General features: G+C 32.9%; 3 protein-coding genes across 4 annotated transcripts in view; 1 reads left to right on the top strand and 2 right to left on the bottom strand.

Annotated features, from left to right (window-relative positions):
• The window catches only part of LOC124539922 (probable E3 ubiquitin-protein ligase HERC2), a 45559-nt gene extending 33818 nt beyond the window's left edge, over positions 1 to 11741 (top strand). The window contains exons 74-89 of the mRNA XM_047117304.1: positions 42 to 148; positions 422 to 599; positions 1286 to 1409; positions 1479 to 1608; positions 2213 to 2319; positions 2405 to 2532; positions 3125 to 3274; positions 3530 to 3652; positions 4351 to 4561; positions 5756 to 5950; positions 6399 to 6571; positions 7229 to 7359; positions 8012 to 8175; positions 8715 to 8869; positions 9618 to 9730; positions 9814 to 11741. Coding sequence (XP_046973260.1) covers positions 42 to 148; positions 422 to 599; positions 1286 to 1409; positions 1479 to 1608; positions 2213 to 2319; positions 2405 to 2532; positions 3125 to 3274; positions 3530 to 3652; positions 4351 to 4561; positions 5756 to 5950; positions 6399 to 6571; positions 7229 to 7359; positions 8012 to 8175; positions 8715 to 8869; positions 9618 to 9730; positions 9814 to 9991 — 2367 coding nt within the window. The 3' untranslated portion in view covers positions 9992 to 11741. The remainder of the gene's footprint in view (positions 1 to 41; positions 149 to 421; positions 600 to 1285; positions 1410 to 1478; positions 1609 to 2212; positions 2320 to 2404; positions 2533 to 3124; positions 3275 to 3529; positions 3653 to 4350; positions 4562 to 5755; positions 5951 to 6398; positions 6572 to 7228; positions 7360 to 8011; positions 8176 to 8714; positions 8870 to 9617; positions 9731 to 9813) is intronic.
• A 275-nt stretch (positions 11742 to 12016) lies between these two features.
• LOC124539931 (ATP synthase membrane subunit K, mitochondrial-like) lies at positions 12017 to 12799 on the bottom strand. Its single transcript, XM_047117310.1, has 3 exons — positions 12684 to 12799; positions 12494 to 12581; positions 12017 to 12205 (listed from the first exon to the last, which is right to left on the bottom strand). The coding sequence occupies exons 2-3, from the start codon at positions 12578 to 12580 to the stop codon at positions 12131 to 12133; spliced, it is 162 nt and encodes a 53-aa protein (XP_046973266.1). The 5' UTR covers position 12581; positions 12684 to 12799; the 3' UTR covers positions 12017 to 12130.
• Positions 12800 to 14179: 1380 nt separating this feature from the next.
• Positions 14180 to 22180, bottom strand: LOC124539910 (leucine-rich repeat-containing protein 40). Of its 2 annotated transcripts, none has more exons than XM_047117285.1 (4): positions 21845 to 22180; positions 15845 to 15988; positions 15453 to 15620; positions 14180 to 15215 (listed from the first exon to the last, which is right to left on the bottom strand). In XM_047117285.1, exons 1-4 carry the CDS (start codon positions 22002 to 22004, stop codon positions 15049 to 15051), a joined length of 639 nt encoding a protein of 212 aa, XP_046973241.1. In that variant the 5' UTR covers positions 22005 to 22180; the 3' UTR covers positions 14180 to 15048. The 2 variants fall into 2 exon arrangements, with proteins under 2 accessions (XP_046973241.1, XP_046973250.1); XM_047117294.1 differs by lacking the exon at positions 21845 to 22180 and adding an exon at positions 16225 to 16589.
• Positions 22181 to 24684: the final 2504 nt, after the last annotated feature.

The raw sequence follows: 24684 nt of genomic DNA, 5'->3' as shown, positions 1-24684 counted from the left end.
ATCTTATTTTTTGTTCTATAATTTATTGATTACAATTGTAGGTTGCATGCAACTCTGGCGGCAAACACTGCTTAGCTTTGTCTGCTGATGGTGAAGTGTACAGCTGGGGCGAAGGAGAGGACGGCAAACTCGGTCACGGTAATAGAGTGTAAGTAACATATATAATTACATAAAATATATAAAAAAATATTGGTGTTGAAGATCAACAAATGTGTCTATGTAAAGACCAAAACACCAACACAGAAAAGCTAAAAAAGAATTTAGTAATTATCATAATACATATATTCTATTTTCAATTCCCTCAAGCAATTCAAAGTGTTTTTATAGGTTCAAAACGATTATAACCTATAATTAAATATCGTAACATAATCCCAGTATTGTTGGATTAATAATTTGGTTTGGGGTTTGCCGCCGACGCCAGGAGCTACGACCGGCCCAAGCTGATAACGGCGCTGTCGGGACTGGAGGTGGTGGCCATCGCGTGCGGCGGCGCGCACTCGGCGTGCCTCACGGCGCGCGGCCGCGTGTACACGTGGGGCAAGGGCCGCTACGGCCGCCTGGGCCACGGCGACTCCGAGGACCAACTCGTGCCCAAGCTGGTCAGTGCCAATACTGCCATACCATCTCTACCACTTGTTGTGCCTTGATTTAAAACGAACGTTAACACCTGTCAATATGCCATTTTCTTATAGGGACCAACTCGTGCCCAAACTCGTCAGTGCCAATACTGCCATACCATCTCTGCCACTTGTTGTGCATTATATGCCATTTTGTTATAGGCTTGTTCTTATTCCATACTTGAACTCTCTATACTTGGTATAGTGTATTATATGACCTGCCGGAATTTATTGTTTAACTGACTTAGGTATATAATTTATTGGAGTGCTAATATAGGCTTATTCTTATTCCATACTTGAACTCTCGATACTTGGTATAGTGTTTTATATGACCTGCCTGGATTTATTGGTTAACTGACTTAGGTATATAGTTTATTGGAGTGCTAAATGACGATGTTATTGTTTGAGATCAATAACCAAAAATATATATAGACTTAACTAGACTACAAGTAACTAACTTAGATAAGTTCTTGTTGGTTTATTAAATAGTTTTATTCTAGATATTATTATTAATATTTTTTTATTTATTATACTCTCATTATTTACAAAATATTAACAACAACAAAACAACATTTAAAATTTTGTATTTATAAATTCTGTAATTGTATGAATTAAATATTATCATTACGATTTCAGTATTAATAGTGGTAAATATTATTGTTGTGTAGGTGGAGGCGCTTTCCTCGTACAGAGTCATAGATATTGCTTGCGGGTCGGGCGACGCTCAGACGCTGTGTATCACGGACGACGACAATGTCTGGTCTTGGGGCGACGGCGATTATGGAAAATTAGGTACAACACATTAACTACAAAGTTATGGTAAATATATTGTTTTGCATTGCTCATGTTGATTATTTTTAGGGCGTGGAGGGTCTGAAGGCTGCAAGTTGCCGATGAGGATTGATTGTCTGAAAGGTCTGCGCGTTATAAAAGTCGAGTGCGGTTCGCAGTTCTCGGTTGCATTGTGTCAGTGCGGCAGTGTTTACACTTGGTAAGCTTACGTATAATTTATAATTACTGTATTTTTATTATTTGGAACTGTACACATATACTACATACAGTCTATATCCAGTATAAATCGAGCAATATTAGAAAATAAATTGGTTACTAAATAAAAAATAAAAATAGATAGTGGTAATGGCGACGTTCCATTATAATAAAAATAAAAAAGCCTTTATTTCCATAACCTTACATTTTCCAAATCTAATGTAGGTATATGTTAGTAGATTGTTAAATTGTTAGTGATTTACTTATATCTAAATGTTAATAAAAGTTATTTATTGTTATTCGTTATGGACCCCTCTTCGGGTGAAGGCCACCTCCAGTCCTTTCCATTCAATTCTGTCCTTGGCGATATTTTTCCAGTCCTTTCCTGTTAAATCTGTTAAGTCGTCTACCCATCGTCCTCTCGGCCTCTTTACTCTTCTTTTGGAGATTGGCCCTTTCCACATTGTAACATTGATTGTCTACCGGGCAATTTTAGAGCTTGTGTGAGGGCGTCTGACATTCCATTATAACTATCATATATTCATATTACTTAAAAGTAGGAGGAGTACCTGTTAAAATTGATAACATTTGATTTGGGATACTTGTAGGGGTAAAGGCGATTACCATAGACTGGGTCACGGCAGCTACGAACACGTGCGCCGTCCCATGCGCGTCACCGGCATGCAAGGGAAGATGATAGTCTCCATCGCAACAGGTATGTATTATAAAGTTACATTACTCAAGGAAATATGTAAATTTAATACGGATTTTGTTTTATCAAGAAATTTTCTCATTTTAAGGTAGTCTACACTGTGTGGCGTGTACGGATACCGGCGAGGTGTACACATGGGGTGATAATGATGAAGGTCAACTGGGTGACGGAACTACACTGGCGGCACAAAGACCGAGGCTACTTATGGCATTACAGGTAAGATAATTTATTGGCTATGTCGTCTATACGTGAAGATACCATTATATGGTAATGGATATTGTGAGTTGTGGGTTTTTGATGAGAATTAATGCTAAATTAAAGTGATTAATTAGGTTTCAATGTAGTTTTTTTATGGTTACCATATTTTTGTGGTTACCTTTGTACACATCCATTGGATGACTACCACCCCACTCATCATCTATTCTATGGCCAAACAGCAATACCTAGTATCGTTGTGGTACGGAAACCTTCATAACGGTATGAAGGCTGTTTGAGCCATTGTTACTACAGGCACTAGGCGACATAAAATATTCCCAAGATTGAATGAATACCGCGCCAATGTCTATGGGCGGTGATAAACAATATCACCGCTGTGCCGTGAGACTGTTGGGAAGTACCAACAGTCATACTTGCTTGGTCATCTACCTAGAACATTAATAAGATATATGTATATTGGTGTGTATTATTCGTGTCGCTCGCTTCAGGGCAAGCGCGTGACGTGGTCATCTACTTTTACCATTAATAAGATATATGTAATTTGGTAGAGGAGTTTAGAGCTCGAGTGTATTATTCGTGTCGCTCGCTTCAGGGCAAGCGCGTGACGCGCGTGGCGTGCGGCAGCGCGCACACGGTGGCGCTGTGCGTGGAGGCGCCGCCCGCGCCGCGCCCGCCGCCCGCCGCGCCGCTCGAGTGCCATCTGCTGCGAGACCTCCCCCCGCACCTCATATGCAACAGGCTGGTCTGTATACCATGTGCTCGTACGATACTTACTATAGGAAGTCAGGAAGTCAGACTTAAACACTGGGCCAAAATCGAAAATATAATTAAATGAGCTACAGCATACATACTGCATCAACATTTAAGTCGAACCACTAAGTCGGTCTTAAAATAACATAAACGTGACGTAATTAATATATTTCTTAAGGATCATATTAACACAAAAATTTTTGATAAAATTACATTTATACTTAAAATACTTTGTTCGTCGTTTCAGGTGCTTCTACACCAGTTTTCAGAATTGGTCTGTCCGAACCTCCCATTGCTCGTCTTAGACGAACCTATGGATCAATTGAGGAGTTTACTGTTCTATAGCGTGAAAGAAGCGGCTTTCAGAAAAGTAAGTCGTTATCATTACTTTGTTTTAATACAGTTAACAAAAATAATAACAATAACAAGAAATAAATACATTTTAAACAATGCGCGCAAAATAATAAGAGACATATATTACTGGTTCTCGTACGACCTTTCCTATTCCTATACCTGAGACAACGTGTATGCAATTTCATAATGATCGTTTTAGTAGTAACGATGTATAAGCGTAACGAACAAATTCACTTTGGCTTTTATAATATTAGTACTTGTAGAAATTGGCGAGCGTTTTCATTAGATTGACATTGGAATCATGCTATAGTACGACACAACTTAGATGTCGCATCGGCAAAATTCGTAAAACCGATCACATCCGAATTTAGTACGCTATCCCAAAATATCAATATTTATTTCTCATGCGAATATGATCTTGACAACAACGTAATAACTTATAATATCATATGACCTAATATATGACGCGTCGATTTACATGCACTTGCTTTCTCTGACGAGTGAATCTATAGCGACGAATAGCGTCGAATGGCGCGATAGAGAGCTATTTCTATTGGTTGTGTAAATCGTCAGTAGTCGGTTTTATTTTCATTCCATTGCATTTTCCGATGCTACATCTAATTTGTGTCGTACTATACTTGTATATTAATATACATACTGCCGAAGATATCCGGTCTCTGTTGTCTGTTGGTGATGTGTAATGGTTCGCTGTAGGCGATAATGGCGACGATGGTGCGCGAGCGGCAGCACGGGCCCGTGGTGGAGCTGTCGCGCGTGGCGGCGCGGCGCGCGCGGCGCGGCGGCAGCGGGCTGGCGGGCGCGGCCGGCATGCGCTCCGTGTTCGGCCAGATGGTGGCGCGCCTGCCCGTGCTCACGCAGGACGCGCTCGCGCTGCCGCACCGCGTCTGGAAGGTCAAGTTCGTGGGTGAGCGAGCGCCGGGACGATGCGATACAGCAAGGGGAATTGCAGATGTGGACTAATCAATAGCTTCGATTATGATAATTATCGAAAAAATCGGCTTACTACAGAATACAAAAAAGGCGGGCGCTGCTAACTTTTCCAAATTAACTGGATTGACAAAGTCTATTCACTATTGAAGACTCGCCCCCTACTAAATTATCGGCTTCTTAATAAAACTTAACGGAAATATAATCTTTTTACTGTTTCACTCTTAGTCATCTTAGCGTGGAAGAGAACACCATCGCATGTGAATACTTCTATATTCATTCTTTTAAAAAAATGCAATCAGTTATTATTGTAAATTTTGCGAATAATTAATGTTATATTTTGATATATGAGTGCGAGCGCCGCCACCGCAAACAAAACACGCGGGCGCTGCTAACTTTTCCAAATTAACTGAATGGTGATTCATTGATAAAGTCTATTTACTATTGAAGACTCGTCCCCTACTAAATTATCGGCTTCTTAATAAAACTTAACGGAAATATAATCTTTTTACTGTTTCACTCTTAGTCATCTCAGCGTGGAAGAGAACACCATCGCATGTGAATACTTCTGTAATCATTCTTTTAAAAAAATGCATATTTATTGTACATTTTGTGACTATAGTCTGTTCGCGTTAAGAATGCAGTGAGTTGTCATTCTTTACCGGCCTGACTCCGCCCCCTTTGACCAATCAAATCTTTTCAAATTACAAAGGCAAGTTTAATTAATTAATTACATTTAATTAATTATTAACTGATATTTTTATTTTTATAATTTAAATTTTGTTTATTTATTTATTTATATTTAATTTATTCAAGCTGTACACGTAATAATTAATGTAACCTATAGCTACTAGATGACGTTATGTCAAAATATGTAAATTTCTACATCGCGATTGCAAGATTCGCAAACGATTGTATATAGTGTTAAAAATTTTGTTGATTAATATCCCGATTCGATTATTTATTTTAATGTGTATATTTTAAATTCATTATACTTAGTCTTTAAAACAAATATAATTTGTTGGAATTTTAACACAAATATGCATACACCTTGACCCTGCTGTTAAAAAAGATTTGATTGGTCAGGGGGCGGAGTAAAGCCGGTAAACAATGACTACTCACTGCATTCTTAACGCGAACAAACTATAATTAAAGTTATATATTGATATAGGTGAGAGCGTAGACGACTGCGGCGGCGGCTACAGCGAGAGCATCGCAGAGATGTGCGAGGAGCTCCAGAACGGGTCGCTGCCGCTGCTGATGGCCACGCCCAACGGCCGCGGCGACGCCGGCGCCTCCAGGGACGCCTTCCTCCTCAACCCCACGGCCAACACGCCGCTCCATCTTAACTGCTTCCGATTCTTAGGTAACTTCACTAATCCTATATTTAGAATACGCAGAAAGGCAAATTGTAAGCGACAACTGTTGATCACGTGACTGAAACTAACTTAATTTTGATACATTTTGACTTTGAAACTTTGAAAAGTCAAAATGTAGATAAATAACTAAATATGAGACAACATCACATACATTACTCTGATCCCAATGTAAGTAGCTAAAGCACTTGTGTTATGGAAATCAGAAGTAACGACGGTACCCCAAACACCCAGACCCAAGACAACATAGAAAACTAATGGTAATCTACATCGACTCGGCCGGGAATCGAACCCGGGAGCTCAGAGTGGCGTACCCATGAAAACCGGTGTACACACCCCTCGACCACGGAGGTCGTCAAAATTATGATTATTGCGTTGTTCTAATTATGTTAATTTGAAGTTTATCCAGAATTATATTAATAAAAATTTAATCGCTAGGTGTTTTAATGGGCATCGCGATTAGAACTGGCTCGCCCCTGTCGCTCTCCTTAGCGGAGGGGGTGTGGCGACAGTTAGCGGGACAGCAGCTCCGACCCCAGGACTTGGCTGAGGTGGACAAGGACTTCTTACCTGCGTTGTTGTGTATACGAGATATGACGCCGAATAATAAGGTTAGCTTTCTTTCTTAATTAAGATATTAATCGTCATCAGATTTAAGTTATTAGTAGTAACTTTGTAATTATTTAAATTAAATCATTTAAATAATTACACACAATATCTCCTAATATAATATATAGCATATATATTGTGTAACATCTTATGTAGTGGCGATTAAAAAAGCATTTAATTTTTTTTTTATCAAATAAGTAAGCAAATAGGCAAATACGCCACTACAAGTAGTCACAATCGCCATAGACATGGGTGCTGTAAGAAACATCAACCATTCTTTACAACGGAAATGCTTCCTACGTTACACAACCATACTTAGTATTGCTGTTTGGCGATAGAATATGTGATGCACCCATCAATGGTCGCAGTAACGTACCCAGGCAGACTTCTATAAAGCCGTACCACCAGTTTACATCAGATAGTTAGAATTGTGTTCGACAAATCATTCTCTTTGGCGCTTACCTCAGTACGTGGCTTAGACACTTTTTAATTAGAGGAATTCTCAATAATCTCGAGAGTTACACTTCCGGACCTCAAAACGTTGATTATGTGCCTGAACTCTAAATTTCAGATATTACGATAAAGCCTTGACTTGTAAAATATTACTATAAACCTACTGTACTGTACGATATAAGCTTAACATTTTTGTTCACGTATAGGAACTTCAAAACCTCGAACTTCCGTTCTCAATACCTTCGGCGGCTGGACACGAGGTGCCGCTCTCAACGCGACACAAGAGAGTGACGCCCGATAATAAGGACGAATATGTGCAATTAGCACTGCATTACAGGTTATATACATATTTTAATATTATAATACCAGTAGTTGCCACATAACGTTCATTACAAAATGTTGACAGTATCTGAGATATGTATGTGTAATTTAAAAATTGAATTATATTTATTTATTATGTTTAAATCGCTTTTAACGTGTAAAATAATAATAATTGTGTAAATCTGTGACAATCACTATTTTCTGCGTTACACACTAACGACGACCTCCATGGGCGATTAGTGTTGTACATCGGTTTTCAGAGATACGCCACTCCGAAAAAGTTCATTAGTTTTTTATGTTGTCTTGGGTCTGGGTGTTTGTAGTAGCGCCGTTACTTCTGATTTCCATAACAAAAGTGCTTTAGCTACTTACATTGGGATCAGGGTAATATACGTGATTTTGTCCAATATTTATTTATTTATTTTTAATGCTATTAAAATATAGTGATTAAAATTAAAATGGGGAGGTAGCCTCATCTTAACTATAATTACTAAGAGTCACACAAAGGAGAAATTGAGAAATTTCGATACTTGACATTTGTCGTAATCGGCTTGTCAATTGGATGATTTCAAATGATACACTAGAAGCTTTCAAGTTTTAATCCGTCTTTTATTGAGAAGGCGTGTACACACTGGTGTTTATTTCAACCTTAATTATATTTTGCACAGGCTTCACGAGTTCGACGAGCAAGTCCGAGCAGTGCGAGACGGGATGTCACGCGTCGTGCCCGCGCCGCTGCTCGCCTTGTTCAACGCCTCCGAGCTGGAGACGTTAGTGTGCGGCTCTCCCGACATCCCAGTTCACGCCTTACGAGCCTCTGCTACTTACAAAGGTTAACTTTTTAGTCATATTTGGGTGATAATAATATAATTATTTTGTAAATGGAAGAAGTTATATATATTTAAGTTGTAGTTTTCTTTACTATATTTAAAGGAAGAGGGTTCGATGGCGCTGCAAAATCTGTTTAAGTTTTCAGGTAGAAGTTCTCTGAGAGAGTGTATATTTATTTTCATGTATCAACAACATCAAACAACAACAACAGCCTGAAATTCCCACTGCTGGGCTGAAAGGCCTCCACTCCTTTAGAGGAGAAGGTTTGGAACATATTCCACCACGCTGTTCCAATGCGGGTTGGTGGAATACACATGTGGCAGAATTTCTATGAAATTTGTCATATGCAGGTTTCCTCACGATGTTTTCCTTCACCGCTGAGCACGAGATGAATTATAAAGACAAATTAAGCACATGAATCAGCGGTGCTCGCCTGGGTTTGAACCCGCAATCATCGGTTAAGATGCACGCGTTCTAACCACTGGGCCATCTCGACTCGATTTTCATGTATCACTACAACTTAATACGTTTAATACCCAGGCGTGGAACCCAACGCGCCACTGGTGCAGTGGTTCTGGGAGGTGATGGAGGAGCTGTCGGGGGGCGAGCGCGCGCTGTTCCTGCGCTTCGTGTGGGGCCGCACGCGCCTGCCGCGCGCGCCGCAGGACCCGCGCCAGAGGGACTTCGTGCTGCAGGTCCCTCGCTGAGCTTATGATTCTATTTATTTACAAAAATTGCCACTATCAATAAAACTGTTCCTTGTACCGCTAGCCATCTTTTATATAAAATATGATATACATAGATACCTCTATAGTTTGTTCGCGTTAAGAATGCAGTGAGTTGTCATTGTTTACCGGCTTTACTCCGCCCCCTGACCAATCAAATCTTTTTTAACAGCAGGGTGAAGGTGTATGCATATTTGTGTTAAAATTCCAACAAATTATATTTGTTTTAAAGACTAAGTATAATGAATTTAAAAAATACACATTAAAATAAAAAGTCGAATCGGGGTGTTTAATCAACAAATTCTTAACACTATATACAATCGTTTGCGAATCATGCCATCACGATGTAGAAATTTACATATTTTGACATAACGTCATCTAGTAGCTATAGGTTACATTAATTATTACGAGTACAGCTTGAATAAATTAAATATAAATATATAAATAAACAAAATTTAAATTATAAAAATATCAGTTAATAATTAATTAAATGTGAACTTGACTTTGTAATTTGAAAAGATTTGATTGGTCAAAGGGGGCGGAGTCAGGCCGGTAAACAATGACAACTCACTGCATTCTTAACGCGAACAGACTATAGGTAAATTATTTTGTTCATTGTAAAATAGCAATAAAAGGTATTTCTGCTAGAATACCTGAGAATGAGATTAACATGTAATTGTGTAACTTCTAATAATTTTTATTTCTTTTTTAAAAAAAGGTTCTCGATAAGTACCAACCTCCAGACCATTTCCTACCAGAGAGTTACACATGTTTCTTCCTACTCAAAATGCCAAGATATTCCTGCAAATCTGTACTACGAGAGAAACTCAGGTATAATATAACGCATTTGAATTGTATAGTTACATACATACCGATATAAGGAATTTAAAATAAATAATGAAATTAAATCCAAGGTACGCGATCCACTTCTGCAAGAGTATCGACACGGACGAGTACGCGCGCGTGGCGCTGAGCGCGGCGGAGCGCGTGTCGTCCGAGGAGTCGGACTCCGAGGGCGACGGCGCGCCCGTCCCCACCAGCGCGCCGCCGCCCGCGCTCTACTCGCTCACCAGGGCGCCCACGTGGCTCTAACCGCTTACGTAACCAACACATACCGTCACGCAACTTTTCTACTCTAAACTACGCTGAAGTCTAATTAAGACACAAAACTATCAATAACGAATATTGCGAAGATTCTGAAATTAACTTTTTTTTTAATTATTATTTGTTTTCTTAGTTGAATTATGTAGGCAAAATTAACCCGACTTGCTAATTATCGAATGCTTGGTTTTAGAGCGGCAAAGTTACATGACGATGTTTCGATGTCATCAATGGTCTTGAAATCTATACGTAAGACCTGATCCAATGGAACAAACTTTTAACGTAATATAGGCATATGAATATACTGACGCTCAGATGCTGCCAGCGGAAATATTTTATCGGCGGCCATTTTGTAAGTTGAATGGAAAATATTTGAATGAATATATTTTAAGAAAACATGTCAAATTTTTTAACGAAATAATTTAGATCTCTACATAGAATACTGTTGAAATGATTAAAAATACTGCAACATTTTAACTTATTTCCCTTATTGTAATGAAGATCAATCTAGCTTTACGGTAATAAGAATATTTGGCACTTTAGTATATTATAAATTATACACACATAGAGTGGCTTGTGCTTTGTTATACTTATTTAAAACTTTTCTTTGTTTAAAAATAGTACATCTATTGTAAAAAAAAAGCCGAAAGTTTTAAATACTCATTATAACATTGATATTATTATTTATTAGATTTAAGAATATAATGCAGTAAATGACAAATTTTGGTCATATCATTAATTTTATACAAATTATTTTTATGATGAAAAACATTATGTAGGCTTTGCTTACACAATGAAGTATTAAGTTGTGACGTCCCATTGTGGAATGTTCTTGGGAGTATATGTCAAATGTGTAAAAGACGAGTTATCATGCTTTTTCTTATATAAGCATTCCATCCATAATATATAAGAAATTGATGCTTGATATGTGTGACACTGAAGTAGCCTTATGATTCTAGTATACGCTTTCTTCTATTTTAATGAATATCAGCAACGATAAAGTATTGTCTAATCTATCTCCTCTTTCCTAAAAATACACAATCTCATTAAGCTTAATATTTTTTATCCTACTTGTTTTTAACTATAAATGAATAATGGAATCTATTTTAATATACCTGTTGTCAAATATATAATTTTATAAGTATGCATTTTCTTATCACGATAGTCTTTTCCTCTATCTCTTTTGGGATTTTTTATCAAACTTGTGTAATGTTTGACTTTTCAATAGTGTACAGCCACACTTGGAAAGGTGATGAATATAAATGGTAGAGGTTTATTTCCTGAGACTTCTTTATAAAATAATGTATTCATTAAGGAATTTTATACATCAGAGCTTTTGATGCTGTGATGATGGAAAATCGATTGTTTAAAGTATATATAAAAGAAAAACATCGACAAGTTGATTTTAAATGTTTATTCCTTTAAACAATTGATAATATTCGAGATGTTGAGAGACTGTATTGGGGTTTTGATAGTTAGGAATTATAAAGGATGGTGCATTTTGTAGAGCAAACTAAGCTAGTCATGGTTAGGAATGGGCTTGATATTATTAAACATATTTATAATAATCAATTTTATTACTTGCAGTATTATCAGCTTAAAATTTGCCTTTGAACACATTATTCTGAAAGTTTAGTTAAGGTTTTTGTTAAATGATATTAAGGCCTTTTTATATGAATATTTGATATTTCTTTTGTGTAACAATTTGAACAAGCAGATAGGTTGGTGCTAGAGCTTTCATTTAGCATTACAATGTTTATACATCAAATTCTCAGTATGCACAAATCATTATGTATAAACTGTAGTAGATATATAGTATTAAAAAAAGACTCAAATGATTAATTTCACCACCAAAGATGGAACAATCAAGTCTCATTACGACTTACAGTAGAGGATCTGCAAATATTATGTTTTATGCTACTTTATTATCTGTACCCATTAATTTAAATAAAAGTATTATTTATGAAATAAGTATTTTTATTTAACTAAACCTAATGAAAATATGAAATAATAAACTTTTACATTTTACATGATTTATTACTTGCACTAAATAATTAAAAATTCTTCTGATGGAACCATTATTACAAGGCTTAACTTAAATTATACTGGAAATCCAAGTGTAACTTGTTATTACTTCTTAGACTTTGGCTTGAGTGTGAAATATAATATAACTACACCAAAGAAGGCATATGTAGCCTTTGCCGTCTGAAAAAGAAAATATTTTTTTAATTCACAGCATGATATATGCATACACATATTCAGTGTACTTCATAAGTTATCCTTTGGAAATATTTTTGTTAAAAAAATATTTTTAATCAAAGATTGATGATTCGATTTTTTCTAATATTATTTGTCAGGGCATGTGATTGGAACTATTGTTACGTAGTATTATAAGATGTTTATAAAGTTACTCACTTCATCATTGAAATTTACAATATAACAAAATCTAGCACAATGCGACAAACAATAAAAACCTTTAATTTTAATACTTACATTAGCCCTGCCGCGATTTGTCATACTGTTAAAATATTTTGAAAAACCCTTCAATTGGGATTCATCAACGGAATCTCCTCCAGCCATTCTAAAATTATAACAGCACAATGATACAAAATTTAATTGAAAATTGCAACCATCAATTTATATTATTTCTAAATTAGGCGTACTTCAAATTATAAAAATGTACCTGTATGTAAAATTTTACCCTTACGTAATTACAACCTCCAAAGAAACTGTATCGGCTGGACGGCTGATTGTCAGAGAGATGAAAACACGTTTCGTTTCAACCAGGATTTTAATTATACATTTTGAACATATGTTTTTGTAAGTTGTTTGTTTCAACTAAATCTTCTATTTCCAAATGTGTTTTAAAGAAATTAGAATTTTGATTTTAAAAATATTAGTATAAAAAAAAGGATTATTCTAGTTTCGGCTTCTTTTTAGTCTTGTAATATTTATGATAGATATAATATAACGCTACACTTCCCATTGTTACTTTTGAAACCTGGAAAAATAAGTTTATAATAAAAAAGCCTAGTTATTACAAAAAATAATTCGAAGTTCTTAGGAAAATATGATAAAACAGTACATTTAAAATATTTTGATTGTGATTGATATCCAATCTACTAACATCTAATCTTTTCTTACGAATCACAGTAAGCTTTGGTAAAAGCTTATATCCATTCTGTATTAGACAGAGAAATGGATGTGATAGCAGTTTATTTTATAAATTGTAATTGTTGTAATAAAAGTTTTGCTTACATTAGCTCTTCCTCTATTAGTTTGACTATTAAAATATCGAGTAAAACCTTTTAAATTAGGGTCATCATCTGGTCCTGCCATTATTGTTATATTATAATACGTTCTTTAGATACATTTATAAAATAGGCGTCGTATATCTATTTTATAATATCATTATATGACACTGACAGGATAGTTTTTCATTTATTTTTAAGTTCTAGTGGGAACTTTTTAGAAAAATATTTAAAACTGGACGTAACAATCCTAGTATTTCGTAGATTGGAAACTGAGGTCAGTTGCCAATCCAAAACCAGACCTTGAAGTTCAGAGTCTGAACAAATAACAACAACAAATTAGGATAATTTTAATTTTATTGTAGAATTTTTGAATCATTCATTATCATTATTATATTTATATCATAATTGGACTACAAGTTTTGACGCCAAAATTACTCAAGATATATCTTCACATCTGTACAATCGATTGAGTGACAATCAATTTGAATAATTGAACTATTTTTTTATACCTAAATATCAACTGCTTTTTTTTTATTCGTATGACATTTTATTGGACGTATTCCGTAAATATATACGGAATACATCATTTAATAGTATCACGATGCTTTATTATATTTGCCACTTCGCAATTTATTATTTTTAAATTTATTTGCATGTACGCAAGACTAGTCTAACCATCTGATATATATTTGTCTCACAAAAACTATAAAAAGGGGTTGCGTAAACAGCTAAACCAGTATATGGTTTAGCTGTTTACGCAACTTTTAGGACTTTTCATATTTGTCACTTAAGACTAAAGGACTTTTAGTCTTAAGTGACAAATATGATAATTTCAACTAGTTTGTTTGATAAGGCCCGTTTTATTGAAAACACTAAACCGCTGATAAATAAAATTTATTTATATAAAAAAAATCATTAAAACTCATAAAATATCAGAAGCTTTTATTGCTTTTGTAAAGTGCATAATAGTGTAATGGACTGTTGTAATACAATGATCCACAATTTAAACATAATTAAGGCATTGCAATACATACACATTTCAACATTTAAATGTAATCTTTAAAAAATTGAATGTGTATAAAAGTGAAAAAGTAAATTTATGTCTAAAAATAACCGAAAAATATAAAAACTAGCACTATTATAGGCTAGGTAGTTTAATGAACAAAACAAATTTTATTTCGAATAAATTTTAAAAAATAATTCTTGTTTTAAGTACCAAATACCAATCCATTATTTTAAAAGATAAGGTAAGATTAAAATCTTCTATTTTTATAAATTTTCTAATACAAAAGTAAATTGTTAGAATAATACAAATCATTAATACTTATCTAATTATTATAAACGACTAGTATTCAATAAAAAGAAAAAGATCAACTCATAGTTGATCTAGTTACTTTTATTAAAAATTATTTTAACATCAAAATATAAAATAATCACAATTTTTAATAAAAAAATTATATAAAAATATGAATAATCGTAAACATGCTGTACATACATGTCTATGTCATCTCTCTTATAGTTTGTTTTACTGAGTACAAAATTCTTGAGCACATAGTGTAACATTTATATTTATGAATATATTCCTAATAGAAAACCATTTACACTTCATTTTGTTACGCTTATTTAACTACATGCTTAAGAAACTTAATAAAGTTCTCTTTGCACAAGGCTAAATCACAGTTGAGTTAGGACCAGGTATCATACCCATCTTGTTGATGCCTAATTGCACCAGTCCCTACACTTCGCTTATCTATTAAGATGAATGTAAGTCTTGTACACAGGAAGTTAAATCTTTTACATGATGAGATCTTCCTCCCAGTCTTCTTTTTCTCTTTCTGAAATAGATATTGAAGGTCGGCTCAGCTGCTTTAACTCTTCATATGTTCGAGGTGGAATGGGATTGTCACTTAGGTCTACATATTCAAGGGCTCGAGATCTTGCTAATCTGTCCACATCTACTTCTGCAATTGAGAAAAAATATATTAATTTTAGTGAAATTGCTTTAAAATTAAGGATCAGCATTTGATGAACATGCTTCATATCTGAAGTTAAATCAGTGATTGATTTGAATTACAATGTAAGAAATACAGCTTTGGTTTGATTTGTATTAAGATATTTTTTTTTGTATGAAAAAAATATCTTATATCAAATAAAAAAATTACCTTTATTAATATAAAAATAGAAATGAAATTAGGCACCTATGATTTGATTATGGTGTGCTAATAATGTGTGTAGACTTGGGCACTGGCAGGCGATGGCTGGTAGAGCCACAAATGTGTTGTGCGAGATGTCCAAGCGCTGCAAACACGCCAATGTGCAGAGTTCATCTGGTAGCTTGGCTACTTGATTATTTGATAGGTTTAGATCTGAAATTAAAAATATATATATATTTTATAAGTCATCATATTTTCATTAGTTTTTAATATAATCATTTTTGTTTAAATAGTAGCACAAATATTTCTCTTATCTATGAGCTTAATTATAAACATTGTTTGGCACTAGTTTAGTTTCATAAAAAGTGACTATTATATATAATAATTATGGATTATTAATAGGTCAACAGATCTTAATTTATTTTGTGCCATCTTACCTGTGATTAAACTAAATTTGACAGTGAACTTTGGTGGAATCTTTGTAATAACATTCCCACTGAGGTCGCAGCTCTTGAGCTCGGTGTGTCGCATGAGGTGGTATACTGCATCAGGTACTTGCATTAGCTGACATTCTGACAGATCTGAAACAATTGAACAAAAAATTATATATATATGAAAAGTAAACATTGTTTGCTTTTAAAGGATTTTATAATCATATAAGTGAAGAAACCATCATCATTATGTATATTTACTACTTAGTTGACTTAGTTACAATATATTAAATGAGTTTAAATTGTTTTACTTAAAAGATAAACACTAATATGCTAAATACTGTACTTGTACCATATTTTTTACTACCAATATAAAATGAGGTTACCTAATTCCTGAGTTTCTTGTGCATTTTCACACCTCAAAATCACTCGTGTGACTGCTAGTGCCATTGTTAATGATTATATTTATTAAGAACACTTTGAAAATATAACTTTTGGTGATAGCTACTTGACCTATTAAAAATTCTAATATCAGAAATATTTAAATCGGAACAAGCGAGTGAGTATTTTTAACACTTTACTGTTACAAGCCTCTAGTTTCTCAAGATTCTATTTATAAGTGTTTACGAAATGTTACTTGTGTTTTAACTTTTTGTCTAACCTAAAGTTTTAAATGTGTGTAAATGTACATATTTTATAGTTAGTTTTGATACCGTAATAATATTTGAATAAAAAAAAATCTATTTTAGTTCTGAGATATTTAATTGTTTTTGAAATAATTATTTTTGCGACATTTTTGTGGCATTACTTCTAATTCTTATTTTGACACTGACAGTTGTTAGTTAAGATTTGACGTATTGACATCTGAGGCTGACAGGTAATTATGACACTTCATCCATCGAAAATACAAAAATATATTTCAGAAAATGAAATTGGGTTTGTTTATATATATTATATAAAGATGAAAACATTATAATTAATTATACTAGAACTATATTTTAATCAAAATCGGTCTAAGCGTTAGTTTTCAAATTATCAAGCAAAATACTTTTTAGCTAACGTTTTCTTGAACACTGATACACAACTGTGGGCATGGGAAAATTGTTTGTTTAATTAATTCACGAAAATACATTTCATATAAATAATAATAATGGTGTAAGATAAAAGCTTTTAATATAATTGTTTTTTTAATTTCAACTCTTTTTTAATTTTTCGTATATATTTACGATTGTTTTAATTATCTCCTGTCTAAATTAAGGGTAACTTTGATATTAACTTATTTGCTTATTTTAAATTATAATACTTTTAAGCTTGGCGGCGTAATAGCTATTAATGAGGATATAATTAATGCATCATAAATTGTTATAAAATTGGTTTTTAAGATATGATTGGTTTTAAAAGAAAAAGCGTAGTGCTAACCCTACTTAAGAAAACAAAATGTTAGGCTAACTATAGATAAACAACATACATTATGATATATTACTTATAAAGAATTTTCTTTATATTAGAATTGTTAGTTGTCTCATTTATGATCTACATGAAGACTTAACTCTGCGGGATAGGTAAAATTGTATATCTGACTGATGTTGATTGAATCTGATCGTTTTTGGATATCTCATATCACTATTTTTTCCCCGACATATTACTTACTATGGAATAGCATTATAGATATTGAAATAGTTTTCATTTGAAAAAAAAAGAGTTGTGCTGATAAAATCAATAATTTATACTATGTTTATCTATCTAGTGCAAGGTACGAGGTACCTACCTATACTATTTCTACATAAGATTATAAGATAAAAACTAAATGGGTCGCCTGATGAAAATTAGGGATCACCATCCATAGACATTGGTGCGGTAAAAATATAAACCATACTTTGAAACAATATTGCGCCACCAACCTATTATGTACTTTGCAAGTAGTTAAACTAGCTCACTTACCATAAAAATATAATATTCTTGTTAGACAAATTAAAAAAAAAAAATGAAAATGTATGTAAAATGTGTATTTTTTAAATCAAAGACGCATGGAATAACAGTTGCTCTTAATTATCTTTAACATATACTTCTTATATAAACATTTACGTATGTTTATTTAAATACTTAAGATTTGAATATCTTTCAACTTTTATTATTTGATCTCTCAGAGTCTTCGTAACGAGGTGTGAAAAATATTTATTGTTATTTTATTGACCAATAAAATTGTGAAAAGTTTTACTTTTAACGTTTCATTGAATCATACCATACACGATTATCCAAGACGGAAGTATATTTAACGAGCAGTGACCTCAAGCCGCCAGTTTGGCTATATATGGCAGAAATTGTTCAACTAAGGCCAACGCGTTCTCTGCTAGAGTTCGTGTTTATAAGTCATCGTATACTGGCCGAGGATGTTCTAAATCGATCAAATCACATGTATGTGTAGACAAGTGCTAAGACATATTCGTATGGAACACGCAATAAATCCATGTGACGCGCGCCTTCCGCATGTTGGAACATTCATTGTGCTCGTACGATTTGTCTTCCGGGAGTTGATATGGATGCAATATAGAATGAGGAAACTCTAAAAAAACTAGCTTAGATTACATTTAATGAACTAAGCTACGCGTATCAATCCACTTAAATAGGCTTTTTTTCCGATTTAACAATTAGCTGTAGGATTGCGACATAATGGATTGTTTGAATTACTATAAAATAAGTAATTCAACGAATGCAAGGCTCTCCCTTAAATTTAGAGTTTCCTAATACTCTTTAACGAATATTAACAATTGATTTTAAGGTAAGTTTCGTTTTAATATGATTGCTATTTTATTAAAGAACGAAACACATCGAAGTCAAGGATTTATAACACAGTTTCTGATTAGGTACACGCAAACGAAACCGGCGGGTCGCGTGGCTGTCCTTACTCACGCTTACCTACGAGCTACTGCGCACTAGACTCCCTTCTTCAAATAACGTTAAGTAGGTACGTTACACTAATAATAGAGATTACGAACGTCTACGAAAGCTGCCAAATAGTATCATTTAATTTTTAATTAATATTTCGAGTCTTTATGACCATGTCATCCCTAACGACGTCATAACTGTGAAAATTTAATTTGCTTAAAACTTCCGTATCATTTCACTTACTTTTGTTTTTACTGTTCAAGAACTACTAATAAATATAAGTTAATTAAAGGTTTCAGACAAAGTAATGGTTTAAACGTCGATAGAGCCATGTTAGATAACCACTATATAATAATACATAAGAATATAGTATAATAAATGGTATTATTTTAAATACTGTTCTCAATACAATACAACAACAACATTGCAAAATAAATGGTACGAAGTTAAGGCTTATTTACGAGAAGAACCCATCATAAATTAAACAGCTGTTAATTTAATTAAAAATGATTTCAAAAATATATTATTTTCGTTAACTAAAACATTAAAAAGATCGCCGTAGAACTGACCTCGAAAGTTACAACATTTTTGCGCCATATTTTTTTTATTTACGAAATGTAGGCTAAAGATTAACATTTTCATTATATTACTTTTATATTGTTTATACCTGAGATATAAACAAAGACATGCATTTATATTTTTATTAATGTAAAATGTTTCCAAATATATACCCAAAAATGAATAAAGCTTTAGAAAAAATAAATTATTATTTATATCAAATGACTCATAAACATACGCCTAATTTAATGACTTTCTTTTTTAATCAATAATAATATTCCTTCAAGTATGAGTTAAATATTATATAAAATCGAAAGCCCAATTCATTCAATTTCGTCATGGTTTTCTCGTGGTTTCTTAACAACGTATTTAACATCTGACAAAAACTGGCGCTCGTGGAAAGCTATTACGCGATCATTAAATAGTAGAGTCATTATGACGCAAAATACGGTAGTTCGGTTAATGTTTATCTATGGTCAGTTGTAGTTTATACCATAATATACTAAAAGGCTTAAAATAAATAAATAAAGAAATTGAATTGACTATTTTACAACTAAGCTGATGGTGACTTGCTTCGTTGCGTTCGATCCATGATGTTGGAAAGCGGAAACCTTAATGATGCAATCGACTATATTTATTAAAATATCACAAGTACTCCTCGACAGCTATTACTATCAAAAACTATTTCAACAATAAAATGTTCATTACTAAGAAATTCAATATTACGATATTAAGTTTTCTTTAATATTTATGTTATATTGAAGTGGTGGCTTTATATCATATTAAAATTACATAGTATCATCATATCGTAAATATATACGATATATATTATATGTTAGTGAAATGTCAATGGCAGATTTAAATAACGCCATTAATTATAACCATTATTACATAAATCTGCTTACAAATATACATACATTTTTTGGTAATTTATTTATGGATTGTAACTAACATAGATTAAAGTAGAATCTGGGACAAAATTTAAATTTTGATCCAAACGAACGGTTTACATCACAATTAATGACTTATGATTATACGGTTTTCGCATTTAGTTGAAATTTAACACAATGTTACAACATAGTACCTAATACATAATGTAACTCCATACTACAATATTAGACGTTACAACTGTTTCAAGTATAATCAACAAAATACTATGTAATGTTACATTAAAAATCACATATATTTTAATTGAATACGGAAAGTATAAGAGGTAAAAGCATGGAATTGTTATTGTATTTCTTTCTGGTATAGAGCGCAATCTAATTTGGTAGGTTACGAATTTGACTCTTTATAAAGCTTTATAATGTTACTAAAAGAGGAGGGTTAAGTTACATTTTTAGTTTTACTAAATTAATTTAGTTTTAAGATAATATACTACAAACTTGGCTCTGTCTTACTGAAAATTGTCGTATATTAAATAAGTTTTGTATTTTAATAAAATATCGATTTTTCAACTGACAGCTTTTTTAGAAAATTGCTGAGAATTGAAATTGTGTCTCGCAGTTTTATTTTATACGGTTCTTTATTGTATGTCTAAATATTTATTTTTAACGTTACTTTTGAACCTAAATCATAGCTAAAGTTCGAGGCTCGATGTAAACAAAATAATGATGGACTAAATTATTATTAATTAATTAGCCTCGATTCGTTTATTATAAAATTATCTTGATAGTGATATTTTTTAAGTCATCGACATATGATTTCGCGTCCTTATTAAAAAAAAAATTAACATAGATTTTGATATTAAAAAAATATATATTTGGCAGATTAGTATAATACCTAGTTTCATTTTAATAATAGATAGTGGGTCAAGGTCGTTCACGATCAGTTCATTGACAAGATATTGCTTAACGATTCGACCCACAATACGTAACCTAGTTCAATAACGGTCAGTTTCTTTACAGTCGCATATGATTTTATTTGAGTTTCATACGACGTAGTTGCCAAGATAAGATAATATTCACAGACGTAAATGAAGTAGGTGAACAAAGCGATTAGGTAAATCGTAAACGGTGTTTTTAGGATGGTTTAATGAACCTTATCAAATAATGTTTACGTGAAAATTAATTGTTTTCTTATTGTTATTGTTTTTTAAACAAACGAAGACCGTGTACGTTTTAAGTTTTTTTTTTAATATGTTCTAATGAATCTATATATTCCTAATTTAATTGTATATAAGTTGTACATTAAGAACATACAGAAAGTATAATTAAAAAAGTGTGTATTAAAGCGTTTAAATAAATGTAGAGCAAATATTACGTAGAAAATAATTATAGATTTTACAGAATTTAAAACAACTAGATACATATTTCAAACAAATATTTAATTAAAGGCAATTAATCAGAATAAATCTTTGAAATATTTTTCAAAACTCTATTATGTCGTATTTCATTCGAAATTGTCTTTAGTATTTTTCAAGAAACAATTCTGCTTTTTTGTTTTTTAATTTTTATTTTTAAATTTTATTTAATGTAATAAACTTTATATTTGATGGTCTTTGTAAATTATTGATTCACGACGGCAGATCAAAACAACGCAAACAAACAAAGAATTACTAACCTAGTTGGCTATTCTCTTGCGCATCCTCACACCTGCCTACAACTCTGATAATAGCTCGTCCAGCCAACCTTGCGCAAATCATCATCGCTGGTGCCCTCGGGTCTCCCTCTTCCGCCTCCGCGGGTAACCTCGTACCATCGTAGTCCGTAGGGGGCCTCATCACTGCACTTGAAAACACTGCACTCCTCAGTTTCAGTGATCACTGGTAATATATCACAAATGCCTGACGAGATCCAAGTGGGAGAATAAACACGTATTTATATTTTCTTTATACACCGCTCCGAAACGCAAAAGCGCCTGGGTGAACGGCAACAGTTGTAAATTCGAGCGAAGCGTTCCTCCAGCCTTTATATCGTCGCCAAAACAAAGAAGCGTGGCGCGTGAGCTAGATAGCAACAACAACAAACGCCTGTCTCCCTTCCACCGTTTGCGCAGTTGACTCAAGTTCGCTTTCCTCGCGGAAGCACGTGGAAAATGTATGGGAGCAGGATTTATAAATAATCGGACCCTATAAACAAAGGAGTCTATGCTTCCTTTTGCTGCGTAAATATAAAATATTTTTTACTGCTACGTCCTGAAACTAAACAATATTTGGAAGAATAAAAAAATGAGGATATTTAAAAAAAAGAACATAAAAAGCTTCGGTACTAAATTTTCTCTTATTTTATTGTAGAAGGTCATCGTAAGCCTATTTGTGATACTGATAAAGAATTTTTATTAAATATTATTATATTATTTATTACATAGTTGGTAACAGCAATGAAAGCGTTAAGGATAGTGTGATTTTTCCTGCTTTTTGTTATAATAAACTTCTTGTCATTATGAAGGTGAAAGTAAATTTCAAATCGGCATTGAAATCATTTTCAGAAGCTTAGTCAAATTCACCTTAGATGTAAAAAAAAATGTATATTTAGATGAGGTATAATTGAGTATATTAACGAAATTTTGTACACATTTCGATAATATATACTTATTTTGTATTTGATTTTGTTTGTCACGTTCAATATCGTATTGTGATCTCGAGAACTCAGCAATCAAATGGCCTTTGTATTAACGTAATTGTCGATTGTGTGCAATCGTTGTGAGTTCAATGTGAAAGAATACGGGCTCGTTCGAATAAAAATTTCCAGCCTAATTCTCTGTGCATGTGCATAGCGAACATTGTTGTAACTCATTGCAGAACTTGATTGCTGTAATTTCACTTTGTGTATGATTCATTCTGTTATAAAAGTAGGTAAATATACCTGTATCAAATAAATTATCGTGTTTACATAATCGCTAACAATATCAATATGAAAACAAATGTACTTATTAATGATTTACTATGGACCTTGATTTATCAACTATCACACAAAGCGATGCAATGGGATAAATAAGTTATTTATTCTGTTGTTTTGTTTTTTTTTTAGGCGCCTTGACGGTATTAGAAGACAGGTTTAAATTCATACAGTGCAAGTGTGGTGACTACTTACCTATCAATTTGATTGTCTTATCAGATAACTGGTCTATTCGCTTGTTTCTTTCCTTAAATAAAAGAAAGCTTGAAATAAAGAAGACAATATTAAAGTATTATTTTACTTAAAAATAATTAAAACAATAATAGATACATTTTATCTTATATATCGCTAAAACATGTTCTTTTGTTTTAGTTATTCATATTTAACAACGAAACTTATTTATTTGCGTCAGTCTGACGTCGTACCGGCGTCCGTTCAACGCACTGTTTTCATGTCTTGGCCAAACAGAGACGCAAAATTTCAACTTTGGCAACCTTGAATGAATGCCAAGACTATATTCCCGAGTCCCGTGCTACGATTAAAATCATTCTATTTATTTTTCGTGAAAGTAAACAAGGAAACACTATGTGGAATTTGTTCTATAATTTTGATCTACAATGAGCATTGAGTCCAGTTCTTGAGACTGCTATGATTATATAATGTTTATGGTCATATAATATTTATTTGGACTTAGGTATAATCTATATTAGTGGAAGAATTTTACATACTATCATAAAAATCAATTATGATAGACGTATAATTGCAAAGTATTTTATGTCCATGCATTCTTGTGATCTTATGGTTAGGAACCTAGAGATTATTTTATATTTCAAAGAGTATTTAATAACATTCTTGTTGATTTATATGCCTCTACCGGGTTGCGATATGTGTATTTATTACCTATTCCATAATTGTGGTATTTATTAATCAATGTTTGCAGTGTCTAGACTCTAGATGTTTATTTATATTTGAAAGTTATCCACTACTTCATACATAAAATAAATTCAAATCGTTATCGAACACCCGACAACATGTTACAATAAAATGTAAAGTTTTCAGAACTTGTAACCTCGAATTTATGAAAGTATCTTCCTCCTCTTGCGACCTAGTTCGAGACGAGTGTTTATTTATTAAGAACATAAATATGTACATCGCGGCGAAATTGTTTCGCCACTGCAAAAAGCAGAGCGAAGAGGTATACTTCATGTTGAAATTTCCGCATTAGATTGTTTATACTTGGAATGTCAGACGTTACAAATTACGCCAAATTAGACGGAATGAAATATAGACCTTTTGATTGAAATATTAAGTTTCAAAATATTTTTCATGGCCCCGATATCTCTACACTTGTAAAAATCAACCGTCGAATTAAAAAAAAAGACTATTATAAAAAGTACTTAGTATTTGTAATGGAAAGATTTGTTTTTAAATAAACTTTTATTATCTGTGTAATATGCGTGAATAAAAGATCGTATTGTTTAAGTCTTTATTATAACTATGAAGTGTTACTCTTACTGTATATTTCATCATTAAAATTATAAATATGACAAGATTCGTCACATG

The sequence above is a fragment of the Vanessa cardui genome, chromosome 2, assembly GCF_905220365.1.
Source record: "Vanessa cardui chromosome 2, ilVanCard2.1, whole genome shotgun sequence".
NCBI classification, from domain to species: domain Eukaryota; kingdom Metazoa; phylum Arthropoda; class Insecta; order Lepidoptera; family Nymphalidae; genus Vanessa; species Vanessa cardui.
The sequence above is the reverse complement of the archived record's forward strand: the minus strand, read 5'-3'. Positions and strand labels throughout refer to the sequence as shown.